Source organism: Chinchilla lanigera, unplaced genomic scaffold (genome assembly GCF_000276665.1).
Source record: "Chinchilla lanigera isolate Chin_1 unplaced genomic scaffold, ChiLan1.0 scaffold00179, whole genome shotgun sequence".
NCBI lineage: Eukaryota > Metazoa > Chordata > Mammalia > Rodentia > Chinchillidae > Chinchilla > Chinchilla lanigera.
Genome location: NW_004955580.1, coordinates 285,350 through 307,003, shown reverse-complemented (window position 1 = coordinate 307,003; position 21,654 = coordinate 285,350). Strand labels below are relative to the sequence as shown.

Sequence of the window (21,654 nt, the reverse complement as noted above, 5' to 3'; positions counted from 1 at the left end):
AGAGAGAGAGAGAGAGAGAGAGAGAGAGAGAGAGAGAGAGAGAGAGAAACCCTGAACGAACAAAAAAACCCTAAGCCATTTCTCTTGGGAATGAGTCTTCCTCTTCAAGCTCTAGGCCAGGGAAGCAGAACACTGCTTGGTTCTGTAGCTCATCTTGCCTTGACAGGGAATGCCAAAGAGATGCCACTAGTGCTAGGTAAAAAACAGGACAGCAGGGCTGAGAGGGGCCAAGCTAGGGTAGCCCGGAGCAGCCAGGAGAAAGTGGAGGTGAGAGTGCAGAGGCCCCTGCTCAAGGCTGTGATACAGAGCCAATGATCCCTGAAGCAAATGACCTTGGGAGTGGTCACTGGAAGAGCTCAGCTGCTGGAGGGAGCTTGTACCCTGCTCCCGAATGCTGTGTCCCGCTCAGGGATGCTTTCTGAGGATCTCAGCGTGCTGGCTAAGGTCATGAGCTACTAGGCAGCTTCTGTGCCACCCCTCTGCTAGCACCAAGGGGCCATGAAGAGCTTGAGGCCTGGCAGCTGTGGCCCTAGACAGTGGCATGCCTCACCTGTCTGGGCACCTGAGGACGACCTTACTTTTGGGGGAAGAACTGGCCCTCTTAGTCCCATTTTCTGACCAAGGCCTGACAGCACAGCTGCCAGCTGGGTGTCTGCGGCAGCAGCCAGGTCGCACCCTGGCATCAATAGTGCTGTCTCTGGGCTTCCCTGGGCACAGCCCCACGGCCTCCTCTGGTGGCCGCCAGCCCATGCCTCCGGGCACGAGTACTTTACCAGGCCCTCTGGGCTCCTCCCAGCACTACCTGGCCGGCCACTCTCCCGGGGTTCCACCTGCCCTCCCCGCCTGGTCGTGTCACTGTTGATCTGCCACCTGGGACTCTCTCCTGGCCACTCTCAAGCCAGAAAGGAGCTGTCCCTGATCCCTGGGGCACAGCCCACGGTGGCGTCTCCCTGTTCGTTACCCATGGTGCCACCATGGAACTGGGCTCTCTCTTATGGCCTTCTCATGATTTGCCTGTGTTTGACATTTTCTGAGATGAAAACTTACAAAAAAATACTACTCACTGTAAGTCCCTCCCATCCACCCACTTCTCCCAGGCTGAGTGTTCCCTGCCCGCGCACAGCGACCAGGGTGTGTTTGGGGCTCAAGGCTGCTCCGCTGATAGTAACCTGCGGCCACTGTTTTGACGTGGTGAGAGCATTGTCTTGTGAATCAGGTGTCTCGGGTGCATGACCCAAGGCACGAAGCTTCTCCTCCCGTCGCGCCTGCACATTTTACAAATATGCTTTTCCAGTTAATGGGTGGGATGGAGGTGGCCCTGCTGCTGACATGAGGTGGCCCTGGTGGAGAGGGTCTTGGATGACAGAGGACCCTTTCAGACTCTGCCTGCCTGAGGATGTCCCATCTTTAAAGAGCAAGGCCGCAGCCAGTGTGTGAGCCCGCTCCGATGGCTGTCCAATATCAAGGCCATGCCTGAACTCATCTGCCTTCTTGCACTCTGTTCTCCTTTTCAGTCTCTGTCACAACCACGTTACCCTGGGGGTGTCACCCACATAAAGACGCCCCTGGAATGTCCTTCCCACCAGGGCCTTTGCGCCCAGGCCACTTGACATTCCACAGAAGTCCTGAGCCTAAGCAAGCCTGAGAACTGCCTACCTTGTTCCCCAAACCTGTGTCCCTTCAGGCTTCCCCACTCAGTGACCCCTGGTGAGCACCCATGAACAAGCAGCTGAGGCCTTTTAGTGGGCAGCCCAGAACCCCTGTGTGCGCCAGGGCCCAGAGTGTTACGGGGGCTCTGATCTTGGGAGGGACAGCCACGTTCCCGGAGGGCCCCACGTCTCTGTAATCAGTGGACCTACCCAGTCTTCCTGGACTCTGGCATTGGCCGGATTGCCCTACCTGTAACTCTGGCAGGAAGATGGGTGGCAGTTGGGAAAGCCAGACGTGGGAAAAGGCCAGCCACCACCCAGCAGGAAAGCTCAGGCTCAAGGCAGTGACCAGGTCAGCTCCCGGAAAAGGGGTGGCTACCTCAGGCCGCACAGGATCCTCGATGCCCACGACAGCGATGCAGGTGAGGTCACCCACCACTTCGTTCTCGTTGTCCCAGTCGGGCTCCTGGCCTTCAGAGAAGTCTCGGTAGGCAACGCAGATGGTGCGCAGGCCATCACAAGCCATTGGCTCTATAACCTTCTTCACCATGTCATCCCGGTCCCGAGGACGAAAGCTCCGGAGCTCCCCGTTGCTGTTTAAGATGTTGGTGCACCTGGGCAGGGAAGCGGGCGGGGTGAGGCGGAGACAGGAAGAGAACAAGAGAAAACAGTGCCTGTCACACCGGATTAGGGTGGGGCCTTAGTCAATGATTGGCTCCCTTATAAAGAACAGGGGACGCAGAGACAGGGTGGACGGGGAGAATGGCATGTGACGCCAGGCAGAGGGTGGCACGGTGCCGCTGCGAGCCACAGCACTGAGGACGGCAGCCACCTCCAGAAAGTGGGGGAGGTGGCAGGGATCAGCCCTTACAGCTTTCAGGGGAATACAGCCCAGTCCACCCTTGACCTTGGGCTTCAGGCCTCTGGAACTGATAGGTGGGAAATTTCTGTTGTTTGAAGCCACCTGGTTTGGTGACATTTGTTCCAGCAGCCCTGGGACACTCATACATTGCAGTTGGCCAAGCGACCTGGGTGGGAGGGAGGATGTGAGGTTATGACAGGTGTCCCATGGACTCCAGGAAAAACCGAGGGCCACGCACTCAGGTAGCAGCCATGTCAGCCCAAGGTCTGATGGCCTGGGAGTGCCTCAGAAGCGACAGCCTGGGGGTTCAGCCAGAGACAGGTGTGGTGGAAGAAGGAAATGGGGCCTCCAGTGGCAGGTGCCACAAGGAACCGGCTGTCAAGATGGGAGGTGGGACAGCACTCCCAGGAGATCAATATTCCTTCCAGCTCCATGTTAGGAAGGGAAACTGAGGCAATGGGGTCCGAGATCAGCCCCAGCAGCAGAGCTTGGGCCCACAGTGCCCACCAGAAGGCAGACATGGAAAGAAGACTGGGCACCTAAGTCCAGCCTCCACCCCAGCCCAGCAGGTCAGTGTCAGGTAGAGGTGGGAGGTGGCCTTTGGTGGGGCCACCTGGGGGCACGCACGCTGGGCTGGTGGCCAGGTAAGGGCGCACTTGGTGACTGGGTCTGCTGAGGCTGCAGCACGGGAAAGCCTGGCATTCTGTTCAGGACTCTGTTCCCAAGGCTTGCTGCGGGGAGGAGCACACGGGGGACAGAGGGCCAGGGCCAAGGATGCAGGCTGAGAAAGGGCGGGGCAGGGGCATCTGAGGGCAGGTGCATGCCCCTTCCTTCAGTTTCTTAGCAGCTTTATTGATATATAATTCACATACCACACGATTCTCCTATTGAAAGCGGACAATTCAAACGTTCTTGGGATATTCAAAAATACATACAAGTGTCACTACAGTCAACTAGAGCATTTTTATAGGCTCGGAAAGAAACCCCACAAAAACCATAACAGCAGGGACAGACACTTGGACTTCATCACAGCCTTCAAACATGTGTGTCTCAGGACACTAGCAAGAGTGTGAAAAGACATCTCATGGGATGGGAGGAAATATTTACAAATTATAGATTTGATGGAGATCTAGCATCCAGAATATATAAAAAACACTTCAAACTCAACAGTGAAAGGACAAACAACCCAACTGAAACACGGGCAAAGGAGACCTAGAGATGACCACTGAGCCCAGGGAAAGTGGCTCAAGATATAGTCTTTGGGGACACACAAGTCACAACCACCACGAGTTCCCACTGCATGCCCACTAGGATGGGAAGGATAATAGTCACAGAGGAAAATAACAAATACTGGTGAGGATGAGGAGATGAAATCCTTCTACTTTGCAGGTGGGGACATGGGACAATGGAGTCCTTTTGAAAACCATTTTGGCAGGGGTCTCAAAAAAGTAAGCACAGAGTTACCACATGGCTGGGCCATTTCACTCCTAGGTAGAGGTGATGGTTAATTTTGCATACACTGAGGACGCTGAGAAAATCGGCACCAAGAAGTGGAGTGGTTGCTGTGACTGGAGGTGACAACATGGAAGAGTCTTTAGAACTGCTTTGCAGAAGGAGTCTTGGAAGAGTTTGGGGAAGCAGCCTAGAGAAAGCCTATAGTGCTGTAAACAGAGATTCCCAGCGACTTGGGTGGGTGCTTGGAGGCCCAAGTGCTGACCAGATGCCAGCAGCACAGGTTATGCTGATGAAGTTTCAGATGGAGCAAGGGTTCTGGTGAGTAATGGGATAAAAGCTCACCCCTGTTATCTGTGGTGAGAAAAACTTGGTTGCATTTTGTCCATGCCCTGAGACTTTGTGGGCATCTGACTTTAAAGGTGACAGACTCATCTAGAGGAGAAAATTTCAAGGCAGCACAGCATTTAGGTGACGGTATGGGTATTGCTGGCTGCTTTAAGCCAAATTAACTGTGAGAATTGGGAGCAAGGAGGAACAGAGTGAGGCTGGAAAAGAAGTGCTCATGAAGTTCTGGCTAAGGAAGGTACAGTTGCAGTTGCTACTGCTGCTAAAAAGGAGATAATACTTTCCTTTTGGACCACAGGGAAGACACCTGAGAGAATCTCAGATACTGGCAAGACCATGGCCATCACAGGCTTAGACATGGAGAAACGCAAATTTGTGTCAAATACTTTCCAGGTCAGTCTTTGGAGAAGAGAGCCCCAGGTTGCCCTGCTCACCCAAAAGCACCTAGGGTATTGTTTTCCTGGGATTATTTTTCCTATGTTCATCCATGCAGGCACTCAGGGCCATAGGAACCATGGTTCAAGGGGGCCCAGGTACAGCTTACACTGGTGGCAGACCTGGACATCATCTGTGTGATGCTGGGTTTGTAGGCATACAGAGTGCAAAAGTTATGGGGCCTTGGAGGCTTCTACCCAGATTGCAAAGGCAGGCCTGTGGGACAGGTAATGTGCGGCAGAAAAGCTAATCTTGAGGGAAGCCATGAAGGCTGTACCCAGCAAAGTCACAAGGGTGAGGCTGCTCAAATCCTTGGGGCCCACATCCCACCACAGTGTGTCCCAGATGCTGGCCCTGGAGATTTCAGGTTTAATGTTTTTGCTCCTGGGTTTTGGTCTTGCTTTGGTCTGATCTCTCCATATGACTTTCCTATTTCTCCCCTCTTGGAATGGGAATGTTTACCTTTGTGCTACTGCATGTTGGCAGTGTTTAACTTTCTTTTCTGATTTTTACATGGGGCTTACAGTTAAGCGTTTGCCTTGACTCTCAGAGGAGACTTTGGACTTGGACTTTTGAGCAGTGCTGGAATTATTAAGAATTTGGGGACTTGGGGAGATGGACTGAGTGCATTTTTCATTGTGAGGTGGCCATGTGCTTGTGTGAATCAGGGTGGGATGCCATAGTTTGGATCTAGAACATTTCCCAGAAGCCTATGGATTAAAGGCTTGGTCCCCAGATTGGTGCTATCAGGAGGTGGTGAAACTTTAAAAGGTGGAGAGGAGATTTTAGGAGGAGATTTTAGGTCACTGGCTGTGTGCCCTTAAAGGAGGCTGTGGGATTGTGGTCTCTTCCTCCTTCTCATTGCAGCCATGAAGTGAGTGGCTTTTTGCTCCACTACACACTCCCTGTAGTGCCCTATAATGGGGCCAACAGGCCATGGACTGAAACTTACAAAAGCTGTAAGCCAAAATAAACCTTTTCTCTTTATAATTTGTCCATCTAGTTATCTGTTACAGTAATGGAAAGCTAACATAGCATATATCCCAAAAAGCTGAAAATATGTGTTCGAACAGTAATGTGTACATGAATTTTCATGGCATTATTCACCATAGCCAAACTGTGGAAACATTCCTGGTCTGTCCACAGGTAAATGGGGAAACAAAATGTGGTCTTCTCCATACAGAGGGATAGTATTCAACTGTCAGAAAGGAATGAAATTCTGATATATGAGGACATTATTCTCAGGGAAAGAAGGCAGACACAAATGCCACAAGGTGTACGATTCCATTTATATGACTTGTCCAGATTAGGCAAATCCAAAGAGACAGACAACAGAGCAGTGGTTGCTCAGGCTGAAGAGTAACTGCTTAATATATCCAGAGTTTCCTTTTAAGTGATAGAAATGTTTTGGAACCAACAGTAGTGATGGCTGACATTGTGAATACACTCAATGCCAGCAAACCACATAGTTTAAAGTGGTTAAAATAGTCACTTGCATATTAGGTCTATTTTGCCACAAACAAAGCAAGAGATTTTGTGTATACACTTTAGCTAGCCCCAGCCGCCCGGCCCCAGGCTCTTTCCTATGGCCCACTCACTTTTTGAGCAGGATCTCTGAGGCCCCCTTGCTGAAGAGGCGGAAGCCACCGTCAGGCATGTGGATGACCGTGCTCATAGACTTGCGGACCGAGTTGAAGGTGTACACTTTGTAAAGTTTATCTTCTGGAATCTGCTCCCGCACGGGCTGGAAGTCCCGCTTCAGGTCCAGCACGAAGCCCAGTAGAGCGCACTCAGTCTTATTCCCCACCTGGCGTGGGAGGGCACCTTCCTTCTCTGGAGGCTGCAGGGTGGGGAGAGCCAGCATGGCGTGGGGGCTGCGAGCACCCCTGTGCTGCCCCTGGGCCTTGCCTCCTGCCGGGCTGTGCCCTCCACACTGGTAGGATGGCAGAAGGAGGCCCGGTGTGGACTAGATGGGCCCTGCCCTAGCTGCAAAGTAAGCCCTTGAGGGCCGATTTCCCATCATTCACTAGGCCCCGCCCAGCAGCCAGAGCACCCTCTCATGCTAGAGACAGGAAGGGGGGTGGCCAGTACCCCAGAGCTTCTGCTCCAAAGTTCTTGATTTTATTGTTGTTTGTTTTTTCTTTGTGGTGCCGGACACAGAACCCAGGGCGTTGTGCATGCCGAGCAAGTGCTCTACCACTGAGCTGCACCCCTAGTCCCTCCAAACTCCTAAGGGGGCCTTGTGAGCCCCTTGGGATGCTCATGCCATGCCCCCAGCCCCACCCCTGCCCTCGCCCTGCAGCAGCCCTGCCAGCCTGCCCTCCTGCGCCTGCTCACTAGTATTTTGGTGGTGTAGGCACTGTTGATGGAGATGGCATGGACCAGGAGGTCAAGGATCTTGGGGGTCAGGACGCTGGGGGCTGGAATCTCCTTGTAGTGGGTGTCTCCTAGGTAGGACTGGACCACGGTCATGCGGTTGGTGGTGAGCGTGCCCGTCTTGTCCGAGCAGATGGCCGTGGCATTGCCCATGGTCTCGCAGGCATCCAGGTGGCGGACCAGGTTGTTGTCCTTCATCATTTTCTGCAAAGGGCACAGAGGGAGTGGGGGGTTCTTGGGTTGTTTGCTCAGCAGGGAAAGGGGAGTGAGACGTGGTCAACACAAGCATGGCGTGCATGTGGCACTGACAGCCCACTGGGGGTCTCGGTCGGCACGACGCTGGGTAGTGGCCAAGGCGAGGGAGCAGGTACACGTCAGGTGGCTGCTGTCCCCGGAGCCCTCTCTTGGCTCCCCTGCTGGCCTGTGGCTCCCCATAGCACCCTGGCTCGCCTATGCTCCCCGTGTCACAGGCGTCCCCCGGGGTCTCCTGCCTCTCAGCCCCTTGCCAGCCACACCCCACTCCCTTGTCTGAGTCTGTGGGATGGAACCAATTGGAAAGCTAGTGATTACCTTGACAGAGTAAGCCAGGGAGATGGTGACGGCAAGAGGCAGGCCCTCGGGCACAGCCACGACCAGCACAGTGACGCCAATGATGAAGAACTTCACAAAATACTGCACGTAGACTGGCGTGCACTCTGCCAGCCATACCCGGCCATCCACAACGAAGGTCTCGATGACGAAGTAGAGGACCAGGATGATGACAGTGATGGCCGACATCACCAGTCCTGCCCAGCCGTGATGGGCGCCGTGCAGTGGGCAGAGGGAGGGAGGAGAGGGGAGAAGAGGTTAGGGCCACTGTAGCCGCAGCCAGATTGAGCCAGCCCAGGGCCTTCCTTAGGGCACCCAGGTCTGCCCTGTGCTAGGGGAGAAGCCCTGGGGGGCGTGGCTCAGGGTGTGGCCTGCGTGCACCGGGGCCTACACAACCTGCCCCACGGCTTTTCCCTGCTCCACATGCCCTGCTGCCATCCCCAGGAGCCCAGGTCGCTGTGCCTGCTCAGCGGCCCCTGGCCCTCCAGCTGTCCCTACCTGCTTTCCCAATCTGCACAGCCAGTTTCGTGAGCTTGCCCTGCAGGACCGACTTCTCCTTCTTGGGCACGCTGGCTTTCTTCTTCTCCCGCTCCTCCATCTCCCCGCCCTCTGCGCTCTTCAGGGGCTGCATTTCCATGGCAACTGCCCCGTCTTGCTTCTTGGCTGGACACAGAGGAGCCCAGTGGGCGACGTTAGGGTCCAGCCAGGGGAAGGGTTTCAGGGGACTATCACCAGGGTAACATGCTGCACCACACAGAGGATGTGGGGGCTCTGTGGGGGGGTGCTGAATTCCAAGCTCCGCATGGCCTTCCCCGTGCGCCTGCCTAAGCCCAGGCCCCCCCGCGGGAGGCGGGCTGCTGCAGCACCGTCCTGGTGGGACAGAGACTTGGTTGTCTCACGGGAAGGGAAGACAGACACAACACAAGGAATTTAGGCACAGACACGGTGGCCATTCCTGGAATGTCCCACATCTCAATACCTGGGAGCAAAGGCCTGAGGTCTGAAGAGTGTTCCCGGAGCTGAGGCGGGCTCCTCTGCCCCCGGTGGCGTCTAAGCCACTTCCTGGCTCCCCTCCTCCCGGCCCGCCTGGTCCTGCTGGGGCCGTCTCCTCCCGTCGGCCTTTCTGTCCCCTACCTGCCTCTTTTGCTTCCCTTTGCTTCTCCTGGGTAGGCCCCTCGCACCTCATCTTCACTGCCTTTGATGGGGTAGGTGAGTCCCCCAGCTCCACCAAGCCCCAGCCTCACACACCCAAAGAATTCATGTCTGCAGGAGGGGCCACCTGACCGGCATTCGGGGTCCCCAAGCTGACCTTCCTTCCACTTCACTGGTGACCCCGTGCACGGCGCTCTTGGCCCCACGGCCATCACCTTTGCGCCCTTTCCCCCGATTTGGGAACCCGAGGCCACTTGCTATAGCTTCTTCCGCCCAGAGGCCTCTAGGACAGGCCAGGCCCTGTCCAGCTGAGCCACTCCAGCCCTGTACCCCACCTCCACACGCCTCCTCAGCCCAAGGCTCCAGCCATCAGGCTGTCCTGTCCTGAATGGCCCGCCAACCTCAGGTATGCTGCAGTTGGTTGGGGTGACCCTGACCTTGGGGTGACCCTGGGTCCCCAGTCGGGCGAGCACAAGCCACATAGAGCTCTATCTGCCTCTGTCTGTGACCTTCCTGAGGGCCGGGGCCGTGCTATAGCCCCATGTTCTTGTCACCTAGAGCTGAACACTGATTTGACCTGACATCTTTCCTTGGGTCACCCCTGCGCCCCCCAGCCACTTCTTCCTGTGTCTCCCAGTGCCCACCAGGCACCCGGGCCTCTGCCCTTTGGATGTTGGCCATGACCCTGACCCATGGGCTCAACTGCAAGGGTGCTCACCTGGGAAGCCCAAAGGACCAGGACCCAGAGCTTTGGACAAGTCACCCTCTCTGTGCCTCAGTCTCCTCATTTGGCCAAATGGACCAAGATGCTCACTCTTTGCAGGCACAAGCTGGCTACCCCCTAGGCAGCCCCTCTAGACTTCTGGCAGTGGCTGTAGGTGGGCAGCTTGGAGCAACCTCAGAGTGCCCCCTCCACCCTTTGGCAGGGATGGGACCACTCACCTGGCCTCTAGGTGCCGCTCCTGCTGGCCGTGGGCGGCCCCTCCCCCAGCCCCCCTGCCCCACACCACCCCAGTTCCTGGCTGCCCAGTGGCGGCTTGCATTACCTCTGGTCTGGCTACTGTCCATCGCCCCATCCTGCTGCTTGCCTACAGTGGGAAAGGAATGACAGACACGGAGACTTGAGAACACCCACATGGCCAGGACACACGCACACATGCACAGGACAGTGGGCAGAGCTGGGGCACAGACAGTGCAGCCCAGGATGTGGGATGGGGCTGTCACCACCTCCCACCACGTGGCCACCAGACATTTTCTGGGTGTCCTGAGCAAAACCACCGGCCAGGACATTGTGAACCCTTAATGTCAACCCTAGATGGGCCCTAGGCCACACAGGGCTGGGGCAGGAGATGCCCACACCCCCAGTGTAACCCACTGGGTTTCACGCCCAGGCACCCTGCCAGCAGTTAGCTCTGTGTGTGCGTATGCAGGACTCTGTCAGGTCTCGGGCACCTCCAGGGCAACCTACGATGGGGCTTGTATGTGTGCCCAGGGCCACCGTACAGGAGGGCCCGCCTGCGGGGAGGGTCAGGCTGGGCCCTAGTGGACCTGTCTGGGCATGGGAAGGTGGCTGATGGAGGAGCTGTGCTGGGCCACATCTGCCCTGGCTCGGATCCCGGCAACAGGGGCTTGTGGCTTGGCCTGCTGGTTCCTACGCAATAGCTCATTGTCACTGGAGATCCAGGGACAGACAGGGAGCCACGCTGCTCCTAGTAGTGAAGTGGAGTTCTTTGGTTTCCAAGAAGGAAGGACAGGCCCTCCCAGCCGGAGGCGGGGCACAGATTGGGCCCTTTCTGCCCAGGGCCCCTGTGCAGGCTGGGGCAGTTCAGAGGGAAAGGAGATAAGGGGGAGGGCGGTGCAGAGGGGACACCCATAGACACAGGATGACAGCATGGTGACAAAACAGCACAACAGAGGGTGTTGCAGGATGGACCACAGAGCAGTATGCAGACAGGGCTGGGGAAGCCTCTGAGGAGGGAGGTTTGGGGTGAGTGAGCGCTGTGGGGAGAGGTGGCCTGGAGTGGGGACAGGGCCTCGGGGAGGCAGGCACCTTGTGGGAAAGGTTGCAGAGGAGCCATGGTTGGCCAGAGAGAAGAGGAAGCAGGTGGGCAGGGCGCGCCTCCCAAGTGCACCCAGCAGGCTAGGCTCACCGCCAGAGGTCAGGGTTAGGGCAGGCAGAGGGAGAGACGCTGGGCACAGTGCGTTCTCCTCCTGGAAGCCAGCCTCCCCAGGGCCCTAAACTGCACAGTATGAGAGGGTCCTGGAGAGGAGTGAGATGCGGGGGGCAGGTTCAAAGAGGAGGGGCCCAGGACCAAGCTGTGAAAGGCACCAAGGGTGAAGGGACGGAGGAGGAGGCCAGAGCCTCCAAAGGGACCAGGGGACACCAAGGCTGGAGGCTCTAGCAGTCTAAGAGAGGGAGCCTTGGCGTGGAGGTGGGGTGGAGGGTCCTTTGTGGAAGGGGCTCCCTGCCACCAGCTGTGACCAAGAGGCCGCCAGACAGGGCCAGCTGTCATCCCTGAAGAGAGGCCTGGGGATTCCAGCCCAGCGCAGCCTAGCCCAGCCTATGCCTAGGGCCCGCCTAGCTGCCTGGGTACCCTGGTGCTCACTGGGGAAGGACCTTAGGCTGAGGCTCGTGGAAACAGGGGTGTGGTGCAGCAAAGAGGCGATGGCAGTGGGCCTAGCCTTCCAGGAGCAGGGTGGCGCCCATGCAGGGAGTTGCAGGCTGCCAGGAGACAAGGCCCACGGAAGCTTCTAGCAACAGCAGCCCACAAGAGCTGGGAGCTGGAAGAGATGGCATGGGCTGGGGCTGCTAGTGCATCCTCCCTTATGCCAGCCTGTCCCTGTGAGGTTGGGGGTGGGCAGGCCTAGGCTATCTGCAGCCTGAGACTGACTGTTCTCTTGCTGGCTCCCTGGTCCCAGGCCCTGCTGGAGGCCTCTGGCAGGAAGCTGAGTTCTGGCCACATGTGAGAATCTCTGGACTTCTGGGTAGATTCTCCTGGGTGGGAGGCACAAGCCTAGAAATCTTTGCGCCCCACTTGGTTTTGGCTGCAGGAGAGGCAGAGCCAGAGAAGTGGCACGCAAGTATGGACCTGAGTCACAGTAGTAGTCAGGCTGGGCCTGCGGGGCTGTGACCTGGGAGGGTGGGGAGGCACTGGGGTCTGGCTCTCCCCAGCAGTGGACCTTCCGCACACAGACAAGAAAAAAAAGCAGGGACCTAGCTGGAGGGCCACCATTGGCACCGGAAACCAGAAGTTGGTGTTGCCTTACCTTTCTTATCCTTTTTTTCTTCCTCCTCTCCTCCAGCTCCCAGCAAGGTGAAGATGATGCCTGTCTGGGAGTTCACGCCAACTGCCGTCACCACCATTCTTCCTGAACCTTCCATGACATGAGTGCCTGGCACAGCAACACAGAGACTGAGAGAGAGATCTGCACCCCCCGGTGGGCGACGTGTTCAGTGCCTGCAGGTTCACTCCCGGAGAATCCCAGAGGCAGGGGCTCGGCACCCAGAAGTCACCAGAACTCTGTTGGCCTTAAGGCTAGACTGCAGCCTGCTCCCCGGCTTAGCAGGGACCCAGAGGCCCACAGAGGGGCAGGTGGTGAGCCATTCACAGCGTCCTCCAGGGGCCAACATTTCCCCCGGGCTAAGTCAGAACCTTCAGGAAAAGGAGCATTGTGTCTACTGGGTCTTCTCAAGGGTCTGAATCTATGAGGAGCACTATGCTGAGCCCCAGCAAGCTCTTCCCCACTTGGGGCTTCCCATTCTGGACACAGAGGCCTTATTAAGCTAACAGCACCTACTTTCTTACCCTGTGGCTGCAGCTGCCACCATCAGCTCCCCGCAATGGCCTTGTGATGGCTCCCCAACTAGAAGGGCCACTTAGGGAGGCTGTTGGGAAGATGAGCCTGGCAGGCATTTGGGCCAGATGGCTTCCAAGTTGGCTTTGTGCTGGGCTGGCTGGGAAGGTGGTCCTCACCTGACAGCAGCATGGGGTCTTTGTCAGCTGACTTGCGCACGTGGTCTGACTCGCCCGTCAGGGAGCTCTCATCGATCTTGAGGTCATTACCCTGGATGAGCACACCATCTGCAGGCAGCAGGTCTCCTAAAGGCCAGCACAGAACCAGAACCAAAGACTATAGGTCTCTAGGGCCTTTCTCCCCATTGCCTCCTCCAAACTACCACAGGGGAGGTCCCTTTGGATATGATGGGTCACCTGGGAAAGACACTTGGGAGCTCTCTTCCTTCAGTCTCCTCCTTTGGGATGATGTCATGGTTTAGGTCTAAAATGTCCCCCAAAAGTCTCATGTCTTCTGAGGTGGGGCTTTTGGAATGTGATAGGATCATGTGATTGCTATACTCATCAGTGGATTGATGCACTGATGAGTTCAGTAGGTGACTGTGTTGTCAGTAGGTACGGCCTGGTCAGAAGAGGTGGGTCATTAGGAGAGTGACCTGGAAAAGTACATTCTTGTGCTGAGCTCTTCCCTTTTCTCTCTGTTTCCTGGCTGCCATGGGCTCAGACCTTTCAGGTGCTTCTCCACCGCGTGATTTCTGCCTTGGAGCCAACCAACCATGAACTGAGTCCTCTAAAAACCGTGAGCCTGGACCGGGGATATAGCTCAGTGGCATAGCACCTGCCTGGCAAGCACAAGGTCCTGAGTTTGATTCCCAGTACCAACTCTCCCCCCCAAAAATAAAAAACCCTATAAGCCAAAATAAACTCTCTTCCTTTGAGTTGTGGCTGTCAAGTATTCTGTCCCAGTGATGGGAAAGTGACTAATACAGATAATACCAGGAGTGGGGTCATGGCTGTGACTGTACCTGATCATATGGTTTTAAGAAAGGTTTTGGAACTTGTCTGTGGGAGGAGTTGGGAGAGTTTGCAGATATAGGCCAGAGAAGACCTAAAATGCTGTAAGCAGACACTGATGGGGGATTCTGGTCCAGAGCTCAGAAAACCAGAATGCTGATAGGAATACAGACAGTGAGGCCCAAGCTCAGGAGGTTTTAGATAGGAATGAAGATTCTATTGGAAAAAACTGGGCTAGAAACCATGTATGTTTCATTCAGGCAAAAAATTTGTCTACGAAAAAAAATTGTCTACATTGTGTCCATATCCTAAGACTTCATGTGATGCTGAATCCAAAGCTTTCCTTCAGAAAGGAAGCATCTATAAAGTTGGGGCCCAGGAAAAATGTGGTTGCTGAAAAAATTAGCATTAAAAAGAACCCAAGTACTTTGCATCAGGACAACAGGAAAGGAGGCCAGAAGGCATCTCAAAAATTGGCTCACCACCACCCTTCACAGACTCAAAGGTGCAAAAGTGTAAACCTTTCATTTAAGAAGAAAGCCTCTGAGCCCCCTGTTTGAGAAGGATCATCTAAGGAATCGGTTCTATGGGATTCCTTTCACAGTGCTCAGCCATCTAGGCACTCAGAGACCTCTGCTGCCATGGTCTAAGGGGGTTTGGCTACTGCCAATTCTAGTGGCAGGTCTTGATGTTGTCCATGTGATTCTGGTTTTACTGGCATGTAGAATGCAAGAGTTGTGAGGTCATGAAGAGATCCTCCCAGATTTCAGAAGAAGGCCTGGACAGCCAGGCAGTGTGACCCTGAGGGGCTAGTGAGTGAAGCTGTGAGAGTAGAGCTGAAAGTGCAGTGGAGACTCCAGGAATTTGAAGATTCCAGGAATGTGGAACTTCTCCTGAAGAAAGCCATAGGCAGTGAGTGGAACCAGCCCAAGGAAGGCCATGTAGGCTGCGACCAGCAAGGCCATAGGGGCGGTGCTATTCAAGCCCTCTGGAGTTCACATCTCACCACCACCTGTCCTAGTGCTGGACATGGGGCTACTGGAGTTAATGTTTGCCCTTCTAGGTTTTGAGCTTGCTTTGGTCCCATTCCTTTCTATCTCCCTATTGGAATGGGAAGGTTTACCCTGTGTTATTGGCAGTGTTTAACTTTCTTTTTGATCTCTGCAGGGTTTTATAGCCAAGTTTGCCTTGAGTCTTAGAGAGACTTTGGGCTTGAACTTGTGAGAAGTGCTGAAATTGTTAAAACTTTGGCAACTCTTTGAGATGGGCTAAATGTGTTTTGCATAATGAAACAGACATGCATCCTTTGGGGGCCAAGGGCAGAGTGTTATGATTTAGAACTAAAACGTCTGCTAAAAGTCTCATATAGTCAATGTGAGGCTTTTACAATGTGACTGGATCATGGGGGTGTATACTTATCAGTGGATTAATACACTGATGAGTTCAGCAGCTGAATATACTGTTAGGAGGTGGCCTAAGTCACTGGAGGTGGGACCTGGAAGGGTATATTCTTGTCCTTGGCTCCTCACCTTTATGCTTCCTGGCTGCTATGGAGTAAGCATCTCTCCTCTGTGATGCCCTTCTGCCACACCACCCTGCCTTGGAGCCAACAAACCATGGACTGAATCTTCTAAAAACTGTGAGCCAAAATAAACTTCTCCTTTAAGTTGTGGGTGTTAAGTATTTGGTCCCAACAGTGGGAAAGTGACTAAGACAGAGGGGGACCACCCACACCTAACCAGGGAACAGGGACATTTGCATCCTTCAGTAGTGACGAAGACCTCTGCAGAGGCTATAGGAACAGCCTGCTTCTTGGGGACACTGTTGTGTCTCAAACTCTGCCTCCCCCCAGGCTCGCACCTGTAATATCCCTTGTCTCCAGCCCCCCGCAGGTGAAGGCATGGGTGCTCCCAAGGAGACAGCCTTGCTGGGGACTCTTGTCTGGCCCAGTCTTTCTGGAAAGGGAAGCCAGATTTCTTGGAGGGGTGAGTGAAGACCGATACACTCACCATACTTGACCTGGGCAATATCCCCTACCACCAGTGCAGCCACAGGAACCTGGAGAAGCTGCCCGTTCCGGATGACCGTGAACTTCTGCTCCTGTTCAATGCGACTCTGCAGGCCTCGAAATTGCTTCTCCTTGCTCCAGTCATTGAAGGCCGTGACCAGCACCACGCAGATGACGGACAGCAAGATGGCGGCCCCCTCAATCCAGCCGGCCTCTGCTTCACCCTCATCTTCTGCCCCGCCAGACACATTCCCACAGGCTGTGCCCGAGGATGGAACAGAAGCAGAAAAGAAGTCAGGCTAGCCTGGGCAGGGCCATCTGGAAGCCACCCTCGTCTCCTTCCTGCCCAGACCCCTGGGCCGTACCTTCGCTCTCCTCTCCAGGTGGTGCATAGAAGGAGAGGCCCAGGGACACGATGGCAGCCACCTCCAGGATGATGAGGGTCACGTCCTGCAGGGCCTCCCACACCAGCTGCAGGAAGGTCTTGGGTTGCTTGGGGGGGATGAAGTTCTGCCCATAGATCTGCCTGCGCTTCTCCAAGTCATTGGTGTTGTCTGCCAGGCCTGCATGGTGCCCCACAAGGGCAGCAGAAGCACAGAGGGACAGGATGGGGCAGGTCAGCCTGAGCCCTGGGCGCTGCAAGCAGTCCTCTAGATGGTGCCTTGGAACAGGGCAGGAGCTGTCCAGGCTAGGGATGGTGACCTTTCTGCAGACCCACATGCTAATGAGCATGAGGCCATCCGTGGCCACAGCAAGGAGCTTCAGCCTGGGAAGGGGAGCTGCCAGCCTCCTTCCTATGCTCAAGTGAGAAAACAGGCCAGGCAGCCTTGAGGCTCCAGTGGTCCGAGTCTCTGGGACTCCAACCCGGGCCACATGCCTCCTTCATGCATTCTCAGTTGATTCCCGAACTGCCTCATCCTACCTCCCAACTGTCACTGAGGGGGGACTTGCAGGAACGTGATCGTGCCCAGCAAGGGGGAAGTACAGGAGAGACAGGGCAGGAGCAGAAGACAGCAGCCAGCGGCCCTGGGAGTTACCAATCAGAGGGGTGCGGGTGACAACAACCTGGCTTCTCTGGGGCCAGAGAAGTATCAGGGCCCTCTCCGAAGGGTGACTCTTCCAGCCTGGGACGATCTCTCCAGCCCCAAACATTTGGACTTGCTGTCATCCACAGAGCCCTGTGCAATCACCCGCCCAGTGCCAGACAGGAACGTATAACTGAGACAGCCACCAGGCTTGGCCACACCCTGGCCCCATGGCCAGGCCCTTAGATTTGCAGGGTCATACAGTTAATTTGCACAGGGGGCAGGGCCCAGGGCCCAGGTGGACCAGGAGCCTTTGAAATGATAACCTGCTGAGAACAGAGGGGTGGTTACTAGTGACAAGGATGGAGGCGCACTTTCCAGAAGTTTCTCAGAGAAGGAGCAAAGAGAGGAAGCATGATAGCTGGGGGTGCAGAGACAAACCAGGGGTACTGCGAGTGTCACGTGAGGGGAACAGGGGACCCAGGAGAGGAGGTAGGGGGCCAGGGCCAGCTAGGGAGAAGCAAAGCCAGAGTCCTGACGGCAGTGGCGAGTACCTGAGCTGATATCTTTGTGGTGGGTATTGTCTCACTGGGGGCTGTGCCAGGAATGAGCCCTGGCTGACTGTCAGGTGAGGTTCCAGTGCCCACGCACAGATGGGGGCCCACAGTGCCCACAGGTGTGCAGGGACACAGCTGCCTCGTTCCTAACGCCTTCCCCAGAGCCCACGCCAGCAGCAGCCTCCAGCCTGAGCGGGGGTCTTGGTGAAGGCTAGGACAGGGCGGGCCCCAGGGGCTGTGTATGTTCATGGTGACTGCCAAGTTTGGTGGCCTTGCCCTCACTCTTATGGGGCTCTGAGCCTCCACGTATGCTTAGCTACCTTCCCCAGGGGCGACAGCGGAAGTAAGGCTTCCTCTGTCCTCAGCCCCCTGCCCTTGGCCCCGGGGATTCCCAGCCCCTCCTCATGCTCTCACCGCCTCCCTGGGCTGCGGCCCACCCCCCGTGCCCAGCCACACTGCCACCTGGCAGATGGACGGCCCTGAGTCATCAGCTGGCCTTACTCCTGCCACCTCCTGATGGGGGCCAGGGCGCGGCTTGGCCCAGGTGGAAGGACCTCAGAATGTCTGCCCCAAGCTAGGTGACACCCACATGGTGTCCTCACCCAGAAAGGCCGCAGCTGTCCCTCCCTTTCTGCTTCTGGCCTCACTGTGTCCTGGCCCGGCTGGCAGCTCAGATTTCTGCTGGAGCCGAAGGCCTCTTTCTGAGGGCCGTAGAGAGGAACTCCAGCCGTAGCTCTTGGGGGCCGGGGACCCAGCTCAAGGACCTGTCTGTCACTCTGGACTCGGCTTCTCTCCTTCAGCTCTAGGAGCTATGAGAAATGAGGAGGCTCCAGAGCCTGGTGTCCCCAGGCACCGGCCCAGGGCCCCTGAGTACGAAAGCCCACTGTCACCTCTGGAGAGCCCACGGGTGCCTATGGCACCTTGTGAGTCTGTTCTTGCTTGCCCTGCTGCATGCCCTGATTGTCCCCGGGGCAGTGTGGCCTTTGGGCCCGGCCCTGGGAGCTCCCTCCTCACCCGGGTACCTGCCTTGACCGTGGCCTTGGTTCGCCCTTGCTACTGCAGCAACGCTTCTCCCTATCGTCGGCCCTTGTGGCCTTGGCCTTCCTGGGGGTGCGGGGGTCCTGACAGCTGCCACCACTGCCTCTGCACCCGCTGTGCGGGAGGGGCATGAGGGCAGCTGCAGCCCCTCCACTGCTGAGCACAGGCCTGCCCAGCAGGCCTTAGAGCGGCCTGGGGCTAGGGCACGGGGGCAGGGCCGGCCCGTTGGCATGGACACAGATGGGCTGCCTGCCCGGAGCACAGGCCAGATGCCATTGGAATTGGATTAGGACCACATCGTGTCGGCTCTTAGCTAATCTGCCCCTCCTTCCTAGGACTCCTGTGGAGAGCAGATGGGAGAGGGGAGCGCAGGGCCCAAGTCCCCAGCAAGCCTCTCCCCGAGGTTCCTGACCAGCCGAGCAGCTATCTTCAGATGTGCTCCGGAAGCTGCTGGGGTCTCCTCAGAGGCAGAGGGGAGAGTGTGGTGATAGGCTGTGATCGGCAAACAGAGCCCCTCTCCCAATGTGCCACGCACCTCCCGGCCTCCCCACTGTCCCCGAGTCCCTCCTGGGCACCCCTGTGTCTGTCTACCTTGCCAAGGCCATGGCATGGGGCCTGGGGGACAGCTAAGCTGGCCCTCCTACAGCTTGGCCACTGTATCTAAGCAAGACTGAGTGGGCAGGCCTGGCGGCTGAGCCAGCAGACCTGCGGAGGACCATGAGGCCTGGCTGAGGGAACCTGGGGAGTGTTCCTCATGGCTCCTGGCACCAGACAGCTGAAGCTGAGGAGCTCAAGAGGAGGGGCCGCTCCTCAGGCCCCGCTGGCTCCCTCCACAGGGACCCAGGTGCTCAGAGGCAGCCATGGGCTGAGCCACTTACCCGGGCACCTGCCCTTCTCTGCGCCTGCCCCCTCCCTGGGCACCAGGCGAGCTCCTGAGCTCTGCGGCTGAATCGGTAGGTTCCCAGGGGCCTTGACATTTTAAATATTTAACAAGGCCTGACAGGCCGAGGGAAGAGCCGCCAGCTGAAGCCCATCTGCTTCCTTTGATCTGGGAGAGGCCAGAGCCCTTGTGGCTAAATGGCTCTCTACCCTGGCCTCCTTGGAGGCCTCAGGCCTGGGGCAGGGGGCAAGGAGCAGGGAGGAGTGAGAGCCTCTGGCGCAGAGCCGCACCATCTGCCCCGACAGCATGCTCTCCAGGCTGGTGTGTGGCAGGACAGGCAGGACAGGGTGTCCATGGGCATGGCTGTGCCACTGCTCTCAGGGACACCCAAGCAGCTTGCCAGAGAGGCCACTGTCCCCGGAATTCCAACCTCTCCCACCAGCCTCGACTCCTCCCTTCTGAAGCCCAGGTGGGGTGAGGCCAGAGCAACGAGACCCTGCTTGTACCCCCAAAGACCCAGCGCCTGGGGAGGGCATGCAGGCTGGAGGGGACGGCCACACCCGGCCCGCGCAGAGGAAGTGAGCAGGAGCCGAAACATCCGAGGGATGGATTTAGAAACCAGAATGGGCAGGGCCTGGTGATGAACGGGATGGGGTGCCAGGGCACAGGAGCAGCTCAGGGTGACAGCCAGGGACAGCAGCACTGGGTGGGCCAAGGTGCCGCCGCCGAGACGGGCAGCTGATGAAATCAATCAGCACTGACCGGGAGTGAGCCTGGCATGGGGCTGGGATAGCCCAGGCAAGCCTGCCAAGCCAGTGCCAGCTAGGCCTCCAGCTCCTGCACTCTGGGCCTGGGTCTGGCCCTTGGGTGGTCCCTGCCTCAGAGGGGACCCCGGCCTCGGGGGCCCAGGGAAGGGCAGAGCTTTGCCCCACAGCCAGACCCCCACCCCAGTCCTTCCAGAGGAGGTCCATGAGGCTTCCAGAGGCTCACTGGGGTGCCGACACCGCGCGGGACAGCTGTGAGTGCTGCCACTTCCCATCGGCACCCCACCTCCTGTGCCCCAGAGGACTCGCACCCCGAACTGCCTTCCTCCTCTGTGGGTCCCTCCTAGCTGAACTCTGTGATGAGGACGTGGGGAAGCACCAAATATGCAGACAGGGGTCACATCCTCCTCCTCCATCAATGGGAGGCTGCCTGGGGGTTCATTTGGGTCCTCACCTCCCCTTCCCTCGCCTGGCTGTACAAGGTGGAGAAAAGCTGATTGTGGAGGTGCAGAAGAGACTCCCCGGGACTCCGTTACCAAGGGGACACCACCCCTCCAGCACAGCGCCTCCCATCCAAGGGGAAGAGGCCAAGCAGAGGTACAGTTAGGGGGCTGTCTAGGAAGGGCCCTGCCAGACCTACCCTCGGTGGGCGAAGTCTTCAGCCTCCGGCAGAGCCCACCGACGTCCCCGTAGGCTTCCTGGATCTTCTGCAGTGCCTCGGCCCCACGGAGCTCCATGAGGGCACGCAGCTCTGCCAGTGTGCACCCGAAGCCGCCCGCCTGGGGTGCCTCCCGCTGCTGCTGCGGCTTCGGGTGGAACTCGATGGAGCTGTTGGCCATGTCGCCCATCCTGCCTGTTTGGCCTTCGCGCAGGTGCGGCCTTGCCTCTGCCGCGAGGGACAGGGGGCCGGCCACCTGCAGTCCCGGTGCCCAGTGAGGCGCAGGGGCGGGGGGCAGTGGCTAAGTGTGGACACCTGGGGAGAAGGAGGCGAAGCCGGGGGAGTGGTTGAGACAACAACTGAAGTCCCATCTTCCAGAATAGAGTCTGTGTGAGCCATGACCTGCCAGATGCGAAATTCACCTCCCAGGTTGAGCCCTCCCCTGTCTCACCCTCCGTGAGTGCCCCAAGTTAGGTGGGCTTGCACAAGTGGGGAAGGAAGTCTTCCGTGCCTTCTGCTGGGGACCCTGCCACTACCCTCCTTCCATCTGGGGGCCTGGCTGAAATGAGGCGGTGACTGGGTTGGCAAAGGCCAGTGCTGCCTGTATGGACGGGTGGTCCCGGCCCTCCCCACCCGCTCCCGGCTCTTGCCTGATTAAGGCACGCCCAGTGCCGCTGGCATGCTCTTAATTCCGGTGGTCCGCTGGCGCTGCCTTGGTGCCACACGGCTTCAGGCCTGGGGCTGCGGCAGGCTCTGGGGAGCGGCCCGAGCCATGGACAGGGCTCCAGGTCAAGACTTAGTGTGCAGGGTGTTTCTGTGGCCCCGGGGGTACCTGGGAGTCAGGGAACAGGAAAGGAGGAGGCCGAGGGAGGGAGGAGAGAGAGGAGGTAAAGGGAGTGCAAGGAAAAGCGACAGGAAAGCGCACACGGGGCGAAGCCACAAGCAGCCACGGGTCACTGCTGACGGCTACCACCCTGTCCCCAGCACAGTGCCACCCACACCCTGCACACCCTCTCTCCTCCCGATGACAGCATACGAGCTAAGGCTGCTAGGT

At 57.3% G+C, this 21,654-nt stretch overlaps 1 protein-coding gene across 3 annotated transcripts in view; it reads right to left on the bottom strand.

The window, feature by feature from the left end:
* Atp2b3 (ATPase, Ca++ transporting, plasma membrane 3) overlaps window positions 1–20,912 on the bottom strand; it is a 46,566-nt gene extending 25,654 nt beyond the window's left edge. For 2 of the 3 annotated variants that reach the window (XM_013509708.1, XM_013509710.1), the window contains exons 1-11: window positions 20,583–20,912; window positions 16,044–16,241; window positions 15,680–15,937; window positions 12,837–12,962; window positions 12,130–12,255; window positions 9,909–9,950; window positions 8,209–8,373; window positions 7,693–7,907; window positions 7,084–7,326; window positions 6,345–6,586; window positions 2,029–2,263 (exon numbers count right to left, since the gene is read on the bottom strand). In XM_013509708.1, the coding sequence (XP_013365162.1) occupies window positions 2,029–2,263; window positions 6,345–6,586; window positions 7,084–7,326; window positions 7,693–7,907; window positions 8,209–8,373; window positions 9,909–9,950; window positions 12,130–12,255; window positions 12,837–12,962; window positions 15,680–15,937; window positions 16,044–16,241; window positions 20,583–20,790 (2,058 nt within the window). In that variant the 5' untranslated portion in view covers window positions 20,791–20,912. The remainder of the gene's footprint in view (window positions 1–2,028; window positions 2,264–6,344; window positions 6,587–7,083; window positions 7,327–7,692; window positions 7,908–8,208; window positions 8,374–9,908; window positions 9,951–12,129; window positions 12,256–12,836; window positions 12,963–15,679; window positions 15,938–16,043; window positions 16,242–20,582) is intronic. The other variant, XM_013509709.1, reaches the window with a different exon arrangement.
* Between the last annotated feature and the right edge of the window lie 742 nt (window positions 20,913–21,654).